The 15,059-nt window shown below is 36.9% G+C and overlaps 1 protein-coding gene and 1 gene segment (V, D, J or C); one reads left to right on the top strand and one right to left on the bottom strand.

Annotated features, from left to right (window-relative positions):
- Positions 1 to 405: 405 nt before the first annotated feature.
- Positions 406 to 567, top strand: LOC126001452 (60S ribosomal protein L39-like). Its single transcript, XM_049768723.1, has one exon. It carries the CDS (start codon positions 406 to 408, stop codon positions 565 to 567), a length of 162 nt encoding a protein of 53 aa, XP_049624680.1.
- Positions 568 to 13,184: 12,617 nt separating this feature from the next.
- LOC126001733 (T cell receptor alpha variable 9-2-like) lies at positions 13,185 to 13,792 on the bottom strand. The segment is given in 2 exon segments: positions 13,185 to 13,591; positions 13,714 to 13,792. Coding segments are annotated over 2 exon segments (453 nt in total).
- Positions 13,793 to 15,059: the final 1,267 nt, after the last annotated feature.

Below are 15,059 nucleotides of genomic sequence, written 5' to 3' on the forward strand. Positions count from 1 at the left end.
GTTATTGTACTAATAACTTTATCGGTGATACAACAAATTTCACAAATATAACTGCTTATGAGCTCTCCCCTTTTTCCATTTCCTTTTTTAGATATTCTAATTTTTTTCTATTTTTTAATAATTTTGCCTTCTGTCATTCTAAAATAAATGTATTATGATCAGTTATGTCAACTATGTAATTCATTTTCTTTAAATAAATATATTTATTCAAATAAAGTCAAGCCATGAAAATGGAATACCTACAAACCAAGTACATAGGAAATTTATAGCCATAATATGTAAATGTATAAAGAAATTGTCCAATAGGAAGGTTTTCACAGAAGTAGTAAAAACTCTTTTTTAAAAAGAAACCTAATTGGCCTTTTCTACGCCAACGTTGCTGTGTGTGTGTGGCCGGTCTTCGCCATGTCTTCCCACAAGACTTTTAGGATAAAGTGGTTCCTGACCAAGAAACAAAAGCAGAATCAGGCCATTCCTCAATGGATTCGAATGAAAAAAAAAACTAGTAATAAGATCAGTTACAACTCCAAGAGGCGGCACTGGAGAAGAACGAAGGTGGGTCTTTAAGGAGTCCCACGAGACACGCGCATGTGCCCATATGTGCCGATAGGCTGCTTGCATCTTGCACACGTGGCTTACAAAATGGACGTTAAGTGATGGGAATGTATTGGTTTAATAGGACGATCATTGTTTCCTCTTCCAGAGTCTATACTTGGCTTGCTGACTTAATAATAAAACTGGAGCCTGTACTTAGCTTGCTGACATAAAAATAATAGTAAATTATCTTCAAGACCTTGAAGAAAAAAAAGAAACCTAATTGGCCAGGGGGATACCTCAAAGAATTAATGGACATGTTTTTCAGGTAGGGAGTCCAGGTTCAATGTTCAGCACCACAAGATTTCCCAAGCACCCCCTAGAATGACCCACTAGCAATAAGTCAAGAGTAACCCCTGATTACCAACAGGTTTAACCCCCCCAAAAAAAATTGTAGGCAAAGGAGCAAAATACACAATTCCTTAAATAAGAACCTCAAAAGGCAAACAAATACGTGAAAAATGATCAATCTGACAAATGCCAGAAAATATAAATCAGATTAACAACGAGATATTACCTTATACCTGTCAAATGGTTATTAGGAAAAGCATAAAAGAAAATTGTTTTCAGGAATATGAGTTCATTTGAAATCATCTACACTATTGGCTGTAGCTACATTGGAAAGTATAAATATTCTTCAAATATTAAAAGTAGAATTATTATATAACTCAGCAATTTTAATTCTGAATTTTTATTAAAAAATCAAAATCTGGGGCCAAAGCAATAGCACAGTGGTAGGGCATTTGCCTTGCATGAGGCCAACCTAGTACAGTTTCTGAGCACAGAGCCAGGAGTAGCCCCTGAGCGCCGTCAGGTGACCAAAAAATCAAAATCAAAATCTTCAAGAGCCAAGAGTGCTTTTGCATTTGTTGCAATACTGTTCACAATAGCTAAGGTATAAAAAGTACTTAGGTACAACAGCTCCATGAATTAGCAAAATGTGATGTATATTATAGAATAATTTCATTTAAAAAAAAGAAATCTAATTCTTAAAAAAAATGAATTCTGCAATATAAGACATTAATGATTCATGAGGACATAATCTAACTAAAATGACCCAATACAGAAAGGCAAATACTACGCTTCTTAAAATCATCATCAAATCAAAGAAAGAAATAAAGATTTTACCAGTCAATCAGGAAGGAAAGGGATGGGATCAATCCATTTCCTTCATTCAAACAAGATAAAAGCTTTAAAGATCTACTGTCCAAAACCTGTGCCAATAACAAAAATATCTGTTATCTACTACAATTTTGTTCAGAGTAGCATTATGGTTCAATAGCAGAGTCCCTTCTTACATTTGGAATGTCATCTGTTTCAACCCCAACACCACACACAAACAGACACACTCACATGCCCTCATTTTATATTGAATTTTATTTGCATAATGAAATAAATATTAATTTTCAATTATTTTAAAATAAAATTTTCAAATTATTCCATATACTACTCCTTGGCATATAGCTAAAGGATATGAAAACATTAATTTAAAAAATATAGGCACTCTATATTGCTATCATCATCATTCATAATAGTCAAACATGGAATTAATATAAATTCTCATTGACAAAGTACTGGATATAAAATAGTCAATTATTATATAATATAAATTAATATAAATTTCCATTGATAGTTACTGGAAGCAAAAGTTATTATATATGATATCTATAGAATTATTTTCTGTCATTTAAAATTTTAATTTGTCTTTAGGACTAAATGGCTGATTATGGCAGGAAAAATAAGTGAGAAAACAAAAAAAAATTCAGAAAAGTTTACACATATATGTAATAAGAATGAAGTTATTTTAATTAATTGTTACCAAGAAAAGTAGTTAAAGCAAAGCAAAACTGGCAAAGTCCTGCTTGTTCTTCAAGCTCATGTTCTCTCTTGAACTCATATCTCACTTGCTTATCTCCCTGTCTCTTTGCTTACATGATGTTTTCTTGAACATCATGTACAACTTACCTTCTCTCCCCTCACATCTTTCTGAGTAAGTTTCATTCAATACAAACTATCTTGCTTCACAAAAAAAAAAAAATAATAAACTTTTACATAACTGATTTCCAAACTCCATAAAAACCAGTAGCTGCTAAAAGGAAAGAGGCATAGAGGAAAGGAAGAGATGTCATTTAGGGCAGAGAAGTAAACACTATCATAATGGTAGTTGGGAATGATCCCTCTGGATAAGAACTGGGTGCTGAAAGGAAGTAAAGTGCAAACTACAGTATCTAAAAGAAAAGAAAGGGAGAGACAGAAGGAGAGAAGGAGGAAATTTTCTGCCATAGAGGCAGGCAGGATAGAGGGCAGGAGGAGATTGGGAAGGAAAATGGGGGCATGGTGACAAGAAATGTTCTCTGGTGACAGGTGTTATACATTGTATGACTGTCACTCAATCATAAACAACCTTAAAATTATGTAAAAAAAAAAAACCTGTATTTTATGTCCATACAAAAATCTTCACTGGACTATTTATAGCAACTTCGTTAAAAAGAATTTACAAACTGGTATGTGATCAAAATACCTTTAGAAAGTGAAAGGGAAATACATGTTCAGACTTACAAACAATAGAATATTATCTGGTTCTCCAAAACAATAACTATACAGGCAGGAAAATTCATAGAAGACTTTTTGATCAGAATTTGTAAGTAAAAAAAAAAAACAGTCAAAGAAGTATATAGACTGTATAATTCCAAACATCTTACACTCTGGAAAAAGAGAAAGCTTTGCAAAAGCATAGAAAAAGGAAGGGAACTTTTTCATAACAGACAATATAACTGATAAGAAAAATGAAATAACTTGTTAATATATAAGATTTCATGAAATATTTTATATGATATTCTCAGTTCTTCAAAGACAAATACTCCAATTTTACTGTGTTTAAAAGAATTCATTGCTTCACAGAGTTGGAAAAGTCTTAGTGGTTTGTTACATAAAATGTTCCAAGAAAAGGGGCCAGAGCAGTGGCATAAATGGTAAGGCGCTTGCCTTGCATGCACTAACCTAGGATGGACCACAGTTCAACCCCCTGGAGTCCTATATGGTCCCCCAAGCCAGAAGCGATTTTTGATCTCATATCCAGGAGTAACCCCTGAGTGTCACCGGGTATGGGCCCCAAAAAAGACAAAAAAAAATGTTCCAAGAAAAGATAAAACAATGCAATTTTTACTACATGGATAGATTTGGAAAATATCATGTTGGCTAAAGTCAGTCAAAAGGAGAAGAACAAATACAGTGAATGCTCATGTGTGGTATGTAAAGAAACACTTTAAAGGAATAATAAGTGGCCAAAGGCCTGAGAAAGGGTCTACAGAGCTGAGCATACCAGAGTGTGGGTGAAAGTCAGGAGATTGGAATGATGGGGTATCCTGAGAATGAGGTGGAAGGAAACAGACACTCTAGTGGTGGATGTGATATAGAACACTGTATACATGAAACCCATCATTAACAGTAAAGTAAATCAAAAATTTAAAAATAAAATTTATTAAAAAGTAAAGTGGATTTCCTTTCCTCCTCTCTAAAAGCCTCAAAATACACATTTCTGCCTGCATCTTCTCCACTTTCTAAAGGATATGATGTTTTCTTACCCTGAAGCTTCCCACAGAGATGCTTCCTGCTGGCATCTTATTCTACACTGAGCTGCCTGCTTTATTTGAATTGCTTGCAAGTTTTTATTTCTCTTATATTCTCATCCTCTACAATCATGTTGCCACCACTGTCCTTGTATTCTCTTTGTGTTTGCATGCTTTTTACATTTTTTCCCTGTGATATACAATTTTAGAGAAAATGAATATTAGAGGATAGCAGTGATAAAAAGTGTGTACCTTTTTATATTATTTTTAATCCTTTGAATTTGATACTACACTTCTTTTGACTATTGTAGTTAATGTTTTCCCATTTTAGTTTTTAATCTTAGGAATTGATGTATTATATTAGGGTTTTGCTTTCTTTTTTTTTTTTTTTAAATTTTTATTGCTGTCAAAGTGAATTACAATTGTTTCACAGAAATATTTAAGGCACATAGTGACAATGCATGAGGGGCATTCCCATGGGGGGGTACTTTTTATAACTGAAACTCAACTACAAACATGTTTGTAATAATGGTGCTTACATAACTGTATTAATAAACAATAAAAAGTAAAATAAAATAGAAAGAGAAATACATGTTGCCATCTAAATTGTTGTGATTCTACTGGAATGACCGTATTAAAAAAATCTCAAGGTTTGCAGCAGCATAGATATAGCCACAGGGTCCAGGAATTTCTTTTTTTTTTTTATTTTATTTTATTTTTTTTTTATTTAAACACCTTGATTACATACATGATTGTGTTTGGGTTTCAGTCATAAATGGAACACCACCCATCACCAGTGCAACATTCCCATCACCCAAGTCCCAAATCTCCCTCCTCCCCACCCAACCCCCGCCTGTACCCTAAACAGGCTCTACATTTCCCTCATACATTCTCAATATTAGGACAGTTCAAAATGTAGTTATTTCTCTAACTAAACTCATCACTCTTTGTGGTGAGCTTCCTGAGGTGAGCTGGAACTTCCAGCTCTTTTCTCTTTTGTGTCTGAAAATTATTATTACAAGGGTGTCTTTCATTTTTCTTAAAACCCATAGATGAGTGAGACCATTCTGCGTTTTTCTATCTCTCTCTGACTTATTTCACTCAGCATAATAGATTCCATGTACATCCATGTATAGGAAAATTTCATGACTTCATCTCTCCTGACAGCTGCATAATATTCCATTGTGTATATGTACCACAGTTTCTTTAGCCATTCGTCTGTTGAAGGGCATCTTGGTTGTTTCCAGAGTCTTGCTATGGTAAATAGAGCTGCAATGAATATAGGTGTAAGGAAGGGGTTTTTGTATTGTATTTTTGTGTTCCTAGGGTATATTCCTAGGAGTGGTATAGCTGGATCGTATGGGAGCTCGATTTCCAGTTTTTGGAGGAATCTCCATATCGCTTTCCATAAAGGTTGAACTAGACAGCATTCCCACCAGCAGTGGATAAGAGTTCCTTTCTCCCCACATCCCCACCAACACTGTTTATTCTCATTCTTTGTGATGTGTGCCATTCTCTGGGGTGTGAGGTGGTATCTCATCGTTGTTTTGATTTGCATCTCCCTGATGATTAGTGATGTGGAACATTTTTTCATGTGTCTTTTGGCCATGCGTATTTCTTCTTTGTCAAAGTGTCTGTTCATTTCTTCTCCCCATTTTTTGATGGGGTTAGATGTTTTTTTCTTGTAAAGTTCTGTCAGTGCCTTGTATATTTTGGAGATTAGCCCCTTATCTGATGGGTATTGGGTGAATAGTTTCTCCCACTCAGTGGGTGGCTCTTGTATCCTGGGCACTATTTCCTTTGAGGTGCAGAAGCTTCTCAGTTTAATATATTCCCATCTGTTAATCTCTGCTTTCACTTGCTTGGAGAGTGCAGTTTCCTCCTTGAAGATGCCTGTAATGTCCTGTAGTGTTTTGCCTATGTGCTGTTCTATATATCTTATGGTTTTGGGGCTGATATCGAGGTCTTTAATCCATTTGGATTTTACCTTTGTACATGATGTTAGCTGGGGGTCTAAGTTTAATTTTTTGCAAGTGGCTATCCAATTGTGCCAACACCCCTTGTTGAAGAGGCTTTCCCTGCTCCATTTAGGATTTCCTGCTCCTTTATCAAAAATTAGATGGTTGTATTTCTGGGGAACATTTTCTGAGTATTCAAGCCTATTCCACTGATCTGAGGACCTATCCTTATTCCAATACCATGCTGTTTTGATAACTGTTGCTTTGTAGTACAGTTTAAAGTTGGGAAAAGTAATTCCTCCCATATTCTTTTTCCCAATGATTGCTTTAGCTATTCGAGGGTGTTTATTGTTCCAAATGAATTTCAAAAGTGTCTGATCCACTTCTTTGAAGAATGTCATGGGTATCTTTAGAGGGATGGCATTAAATCTGTATAATGCCTTGGGGAGTATTGACATTTTGATGATGTTAATCCTGCCAATCCATGAGCAGGGTATGTGTTTCCATTTCCGTGTGTCCTCTCTTATTTCTTGGAGCAGAGTTTTATAGTTTTCTTTGTATAGGTCCTTCACATATTTAGTCAAGTTGATTCCAAGATATTTGAGTTTGTGTGGTACTATTGTGAATGGGGTTGTTTTCTTAATGTCCATTTCATCCTTATTACTATTGGTATATAGAAAGGCCATTGATTTTTGTGTGTTAATTTTGTAGCCTGCCACCTTGCTATATGAGTCTATTGTTTCTAGAAGCTTTTTGATAGAGTCTTTAGGGTTTTCTAAGTAGAGTATCATGTCATCTGCAAACAGTGAGAGCTTGACTTCTTCCTTTCCTATCTGGATTCCCTTGATATCCTTTTCTTGCCTAATCGCTATAGCAAGTACTTCCAGTGCTATGTTGAATAGGAGTGGTGAGAGAGGACAGCCTTGTCTTGTGCCAGAATTTAGAGGGAAGGCTTTCAGTTTTTCTCCATTGAGGATAATATTTGCCACTGGCTTGTGGTAGATGGCCTTCACTATATTGAGAAAGGTTCCCTCCATTCCCATCTTGCTGAGAGTTTTGATCAAGAATGGGTGTTGGACCTTATCAAATGCTTTCTCTGCATCTATTGATATGATCATGTGGTTTTTATTTTTCTTGTTATTGATGTTGTGTATTATGTTGATAGATTTACGGATGTTAAACCAGCCTTGCATTCCTGGAATGAAACCTACTTGATCGTAGTGGATGATCTTCTTAACGAGGCATTGAATCCTATTTGCCAGGATTTTGTTGAGGATCTTTGCATCTGCATTCATCAGTGATATTGGTCTGTAATTTTCTTTTTTGGTAGCGTCTCTGTCTGGTTTAGGTATCAAGGTGATGTTGGCTTCATAAAAGCTATTTGGAAGTGTTTCTGTTTGTTCAATTTCATGAAAGAGTCTTGCCAAGATTGGCAGTAGTTCCTCTTGGAAAGTTTGATAGAATTCATTAGTGAATCCATCTGGACCTGGGCTTTTGTTTTTCGGCAGACATTTGATTACTGTTTTAATTTCATCAATGGTGATGGGGGTGTTTAGATATGCTACATCCTCTTCCTTCAACCGTGGAAGATTATAAGAGTCCAAGAATTTATCCATTTCTTCCAGGTTCTCATTTTTAGTGGCGTAGAGTTTTTCAAAGTAGTTTCTGATTACCCTTTGAATCTCTGTCATATCAGTAGTGATCTCTCCTTTTTCATTCCTGATACGAGTTATCAAGTTTCTCTCTCTCTCTTTCTTTGTTAGGTTTGCCAGTGGTCTATCAATCTTGTTTATTTTTTCAAAGAACCAACTTCTGCTTTCGTTGATCTTTCGGATTGTTTTATGAGTTTCCACTTCGTTGATTTCTGCTCTCAGCTTTGTTATTTCCTTCTGTCTTCCTGTTCTTGGGTCCTTTTGTTGAGCATTTTCTAGTTCTATTAGCTGTGTCATTAAGCTACTCAGGTAAGCTCCTTCTTCCTTCCTGATGTGTGCTTGCAAAGCTATAAATTTTCCTCTCAGTACTGCTTTTGCTGTGTCCCATAAGTTCTGAGAGTTTGTGTCTTTATTGTCATTTGTTTCCAGGAACCTTTTTATTTCCTCCTTGATTTCATCTCGGACCCACTGGTTATTGAGCATGAGGCTGTTTAACTTCCAGGTGTTAAAGTGTTTCTTCTGAGTCCCTTTGGAGTTCACAAATAATTTCAGAGCCTTGTGGTCAGCGAAGGTAGTCTGCAAAATTTCTATCCTCTTGATCTTATGGAGGTATGTTTTATGTGCCAGCATGTAGTCTATCCTGGAGAATGTCCCATGTACATTGGAGAAGAATGTGTATCCAGGTTTCTGGGGATGGAGTGTCCTATATATATCCACTAGGCCTCTTTCTTCCATTTCTCTCCTCAGGTCTAGTATATTCTTGTTGGGTTTCAGTCTGGTTGACCTGTCCAGTGTTGACAAAGCCGTGTTAAGGTCCCCCACAATTATTGTGTTGTTGTTGATATTATTTTTCAGATTTGTCAACAGTTGTATTAAATATTTTGCTGGCCCCTCATTCGGTGCATATATGTTTAGGAGAGTGAATTCTTCCTGCTCTACGTACCCCTTGATTAATATAAAATGTCTGTCTTTGTCCCTTACAACCTTCCTGAGTATAAAGTTTGCATTATCTGATATTAGTATGGCCACTCCAGCTTTTTTATGGGTGTTGTTTGCTTGGATAACTTTTCTCCAGCCTTTTATTTTGAGTCTATTTTTGTTCTGACTATTCAGGTGCGTTTCTTGTAGGCAGCAGAAGGTTGGATTGAGTTTTTTGATCCATTTAGCCACTCTGTGTCTCTTAACTGGTGCATTTAGTCCATTGACGTTGAGAGAAAGAATTGTCCTGGGATTTAACGCCATCTTTATTTCAAAATTTGGTGTGTCTTTTGGGTAGTCTTGTCTTAGATTAGGTCTTTCAGTTTTTCTCTTAAGACTGGTTTTGTGTCTGTGAAGTTTCTGAGCTGTTTTTTGTCTGTGAAACCATGTATTCTTCCATCAAACCGGAAAGTGAGTTTTGCTGGGTATAGTATTCTGGGTGAAGCATTCATTTCATTCAGTCTTGTCACAATATCCCACCACTGCTTTCTGGCATTGAGCGTTTCTGGTGACAGGTCTGCTGTAAATCTCAGGGAAGCTTGCTTGAACATGATTTCCCCTTTTGATCTTGCTGTTTTCAGAATTCTGTCTCTATCTGTGGGATTTGTCATTGTGACTAGGATGTGTCTTGGGGTGGTTTTTCTGGGGTCTCTTTTGGTTGGTACTCTTCGGGCATGCAGGATTTGATCACATATATTCTTTAGCTCTGGAAGTTTCTCTTTAATGATGTTCTTGACCATTGATTCTTCCTGGAAATTTTCTTCCTGGGTCTCTGGGACTCCAATGATTCTTAAGTTGTTTCTGTTGATCTTATCATAGACTTCTATTTTCGTCTGTTCCCATTCTTTGACTAATTTTTCCATTGTCTGCTCATTTGCTTTAAGTTTTTTGTCCAATCTCTCCTGCTGTATGGAATTGTTATGTATCTCATCTTCCACAGCACCAAGTCTATTCTCAGCTTCTGATACCCTGTCCAGAGCTTATCCATTTTGTCATTCACTTCGTTTACTGACTTTTTCAGTCCTGTTAGTTGACATGTTATTTCAGTTTGGAGTTTTGTGATTTCTGCCTTCATATTTTCTTGGTTCTTATTAGTGTTCTGTTCAACTCGATCCATGGTTTCTTGGAGTCTGTTGAGCACCTTCCATATTGCTAGTCTAAAGTCCTTATCTGAGAGGTTGATTAGTTGTTCAGTCATTATCTGGTCCTCAGAATTGTCATCTTCATTCTCTATGTCTGATGCTGGCCTGCGTTGTTTCCCCATTGTCACACTTGTATTGTGGGTTTTTCTACGTGTTGTAGTGGTATTCATTGTCTATATGATGTAGGCAGCACACTTCTCTGGCTCCGCCCTTTCTGGATGGGCTGACTTGTCTCTAAGGAGGGGAGTCCTCCGTGGATGAAGCCTCACACTGGGTCAAATCTTAGGCCCGAGCATGCAACAGAGAAGACAGTCCAGAGAGAAATGTTTGCTTCTGTGATATAGCACCGTTCTTAGTGTGATTTTTCCTTCTTGTTGCAATGGAGTTCTTTCCTTAGAAAGAGTGCACGGCCGCGAAGCAAAGCGGAGCGGCCGTGCTCCTCTGAGCCTCTTTTTGCCCCACTCGCAAGAGTTTCACGCAAGAGGACAGTAGACAGACATAGACAGGTCACACTCACAGTCTTTCACAGCTGAGCCCCACTGGGCCGGTGTACTTTCGCGGATTTTCCCCGCCTGGTGTCACACACAGGGAGCCGGGTTTTGCTTTCTTGACTTTACGTTAGTGGGTTAGATATTGTTGTCTATAATTTCCTAAATGCTATTTTTGTCTGTTCTCAGGTTTTTTTGCGTGGGCGCATCATAGGCAAAAATACTAGGTTTAAAAGGAGGTTCTATCCATTTTGGATGGACCCTCAAGTTGTTTATTTACACAAGGAGGTTCTCTGCCTTAAACATTTTGTTTTGGTTTGTGACTTAAACTCCCATCTATAAATAATTGGCCGTTCTTGGTACATCAATTTTGGATCTCACGTGGACTTCTGCCTGGATTAAGAACTTGGATTAAGTTCAGATACCTATTGATCGTCTTTGCAGTGGCCCCCCCACTGTGCAGGGGGTGTGTGCCTCTTCCTCCAAAATAAGGGCCTAATTCACTGCCCTCAAAGATGGGCTTTCTGGTCTACCTGGACTTGTATGGAAATTGTGCTTCTTCTCGCCTGCTACACAGCCTTTCTGGCGTCTCTTCTAAGGATCTCTGTCTATGGATTACAATTGGGTTTTCTGATTGCCCCGGGAGCTCTCCATCGCCTACTAGATCCTTAATCATTGAATTTCAGATTCTCCACCTGCTTTTCCAAGGAAGAACTTACTTGGAATTCTTCATCTTGTACATCGTAGAACTATCATCTCTGGAGCTTGTAGTTGATTCCTTGACACATGTTTCTGGTTTTAGACACCCTGTGTTTAGGTTAGAAGTTTTTCTTTACATTTTCCTGTGATGCACTTATGCAAACAGCCGCTCTTTTATTATTGACTAGTATTTCCTTTAATAATTGTAGACAATATTGTTTGTTTACTAAAAACAAACGGGGAAATTGTGTATGTAAACATTTCCATGGGATTATTATGTTACTGATCCTACCCTGATAGGTGATTGTGCCCTACCCTAGGGTGTGACCTGGCATTCTGCTCCCACCCTTGGGTGGTACCTGATTCTGATGTATAAAAGCAAGGGTCTGTGGAAGGCAGGGGCTTCTTTGGAGGGCTGATTCTGGGGCTTTTGGCTTCAGCCATGTCCTCTGAATAAAGCTGTATCTACTGAAGCCTGACTGCCTGTTAGCTTTATACCCGCCACATTCACCTCAGAACTGCCGGCTGAACGGGGTGACAGACGTGTGCTCCGAGCTGGAGGAGAAAGACCTCATCCTCCATCCCTCCATCAGTCAGCCCCATCAAGGGCTGATTTGCAACACAAACCTAGGTCATATACATGCAAGGTAAATACTTCATCCATTGCAATATGGTTCTTTGGTTTCAATAGTGCTTATAGTATGTGTTAACATATATACATGTGAGTGCATAGTTTTTAAAATAAATTTATATGCTAAGCAATGTTAAGTTTTTAATGTTCTGAATTTACACCAATAATATATAATTAGTGAGTATATAAAAGATTAGAGCTTATTTATAAAATCTACATGTATACTCACTGAGAGAAAAATTAAAACTTTCCGAGATATAGAAAAAGTAACAAAAGAACAGAAGCTCAGAACATACATTCTAAAGGCAACAGAATCAGAGAACATATATCATATATCATATTATTCAATATCAAAAACTTTTGGGGGGGTTTTGGGTCACACCCAGCACCACTCGGGTTACTCCTGGCTCTGTGCTCAGAAATTGCTCCTGGCAGGCTCGGGGGACCATATGGGACGCTGGGATTCGAATCGATGACCTTCTGCATGAAAGGCAAACTCTTTGTCCTCCATGCTATCTCTCCGGCCCCCAAAACATTTCTATAAGCAACAAAAACACTCTTTCTGTATCAATAAATAAATATTAATTCAGTAAGTTTTCATGTAAGTATACCATGTTTACAGTAAGCTTACAGTAAGTATACTATGTTTACAAAGACCAATAATATACTACAGTGCAAATGAGACCCAGATTTTTCTGTTCTTTTCATTATACCAACTTTTCTTAACATTCACATCTTTTTCCACTCGAGTTATTTGTTTTCTCACTTTGAGAAGTTGTAAAACAGTTGCTAGAAAAATATGTAGGATTTCCAGCTGCCAATCTAGCTATTTATTGCTCTGAAAAATTTCAAGAACCCAATCTCTCAACATATTTCATTGTCACTGAGAGCTCTCTCACTAAAAAGCTCACTCAAAAGCCAGCTGATCTATGTAGCTGGCTAAAAGTAAGGTTAAAAATATTAACTATCATGTAGCTTCAAGTCATTTCCTATATTACCTGTTTTGTTTCCTCCTCTTCCTTTTGAAACATAGCCTACGGTCAACATCTAATTCATCCAAGAATGTAACATTCAACCAAATAATTATTTCCTTTCTTTACATTGTTCAGTCCTGCAATGATTCTGTTCTTTTCCCTTCCTTGTTACTTCTGAATTTTCATTTCTGTAATGCTCTGTCGGAAAGGTAGTATATAGATGCCACCTTCTTCTCTGATACAAGTTGACTATCTAAAAGTGTTCAGTAATATTAATGAGCAGCAGTGTAACTGGAATAAATTATGCAGTGATGACTTTGCACTTGTAAGCAAGTGAATAAAGTAAAATACTATTTATGTGCTGTTACTTTGAAATGATACTGAAGTTGGATGATAAACAATTGGTGTCAGATTCTCTTGTCAATTTGGTTAAGGAAGAGTTGTGTGTGGCCAGGGTTTATATCGTTTGTAACCTTTAGCAATTTCAGTGTTTCTCGAATCAAACAGAGAATGTGCTGGAATCAATTTGCACCACAATGCTTGAAACTCTCAGCTTCAGACCCTGTTCCTGCTCAGGTTTGTGTTCTGCTCCCCCTGCAGGTCCTATCACTGTGTCGCTCGCAGCACAATAGTACACAGCTGAGTCTGACTCTTGCACTGCCGCTTTCTTCAGGTGAAAGGATTTTGAGTCTTGACGGTACGTGGCTTCAAAACCTTTCTCTCTCCCAATATCTTTGTCCCTCTGCGCTTTCAGGAGGAGCTTTGGACCTTCTCCAGGATATTGAACATACCAAAAGAGTGTAGGGTACCCTACAACTGAATAATTGCAGTTGATAGTCAGGGAAGCACCCTCTGGAAAGGTCAGTAGGCCTCCCCTCTGGATCACTGAGTCTCCATTTGTTTCTCCTGTTTAAAAAAAAAAAAAAGTTTATTTTGTAATCTAGTGCATAAAATGTTGTATAGAGTTGCACTTCAAAATTTTGCTGACTGAACAAAAGAATTCAAAGTTTAAGAGACATTTAACTTACCAAGCAGGAAAAGAACCATAGTCACTAGGCCTAGAGAAGAGTTCATCTCTAGAGTGTCATCTAAACAATGTTCTTGAGTCTGAACAGAATAAACTTGGCAGTCACAATGAAATGGGAAAAACAAAGCTTCCGTGTAACCTAGACAATGTGTTTGCATTGGGGAGATGCGCCCCCTGGTGGACAATATGTAAAATGGGATGCCTGTTTCTTAAACTCTTGGTCAGCAACACTTCATCTCAAACTTTGTATTATGAGTCAATACCTCATAAAAAAGAAAGAAAGAAAGAAAGAAAGAAAGAAAGAAAGAAAGAAAGAAAGAAAGAAAGAAAGAAAGAAAGAAAGAAAGAAAGAAAGAAAGAAAGAAAGAAAGAAAGAAAGAAAGAAAGAAAGAAAGAAAGAAAGAAAGAAAGAAAGAAAGAAAGAAAGAGAGAGAGAGAGAAAGAAAGAGAGAGAGAGAGAGAAAGAGAGAAAGAGAGAAAGAGAGAAAGAAAGAAAGAAAGAAAGAAAGAAAGAAAGAAAGAAAGAAAGAAAGAAAGAAAGAAAGAAAGAAAGAAAGAAAGAAAGAAAGAAAGAAAGAAAGAAAGAAAGAAAGAAAGAAAGAAAGAAAGAAAGAAAGAAAGAGAAAGAAAGAGAGAGAGAAAGAGAGAAAGAGAGAAAGAAAGAAAGAAAGAAAGAAAGAAAGAAAGAAAGAAAGAAAGAAAGAAAGAAAGAAAGAAAGAAAGAAAGAAAGAAAGAAAGAAAGAAAGAAGAGAAAGAAAGAGAGAGGGAGAGAGAGAAAGAAAGAAAGAAAGAAAGAAAGAAAGAAAGAAAGAAAGAAAGAAAGAAAGAAAGAAAGAAAGAAAGAAAGAAAGAAAGAAAGAAAGAAAGAAAGAAAGAAAGAAAGAAAGAAAGAAAGAGAGAGGGAGAGAGAGAAAGAAAGAAAGAAAGAAAGAAAGAAAGAAAGAAAGAAAGAAAGAAAGAAAGAAAGAAAGAAAGAAAGAAAGAAAGAAAGAAAGAAAGAAAGAAAGAAAGAAAGAAAGAAAGAAAGAAAGAAAGAAAGAAAAAGAGGGTGGGAGGGAGGAAGGAAGGAAGGAAGGAAGGAAGGAAGGAGGAAGGAAGGAAGGAAGGAAGGAAGGAAGGAAGGAAGGAAGGAAGAGAGAGAGAAAGAAAGAAGAAAGAAAGAAAGAAAGAAAGAAAGAAAGAAAGAAAGAAAGAAAGAAAGAAAGAAAGAAAGAAAGAAAGAAAGAAAGAAAGAAAGAAAGAAAGAAAGAAAGAAAGAAAGAAAGAAGGAAGGAAGGAAGGAAGGAAGGAAGAGAGAAAGAAAGAAAGAAAGAGAGAGAGAAAGAAAGAAGAAAGAAAGAAAGAAA

This window comes from Suncus etruscus, chromosome 2, assembly GCF_024139225.1.
Source record: "Suncus etruscus isolate mSunEtr1 chromosome 2, mSunEtr1.pri.cur, whole genome shotgun sequence".
Lineage (NCBI taxonomy): Eukaryota > Metazoa > Chordata > Mammalia > Eulipotyphla > Soricidae > Suncus > Suncus etruscus.

Bases quoted from the DNA above. Each gene is read 5' to 3' on its own strand.
- LOC126001452 (XM_049768723.1), top strand. From the start codon at position 406: ATGTCTTCCCACAAGACTTTTAGGATAAAGTGGTTCCTGACCAAGAAA.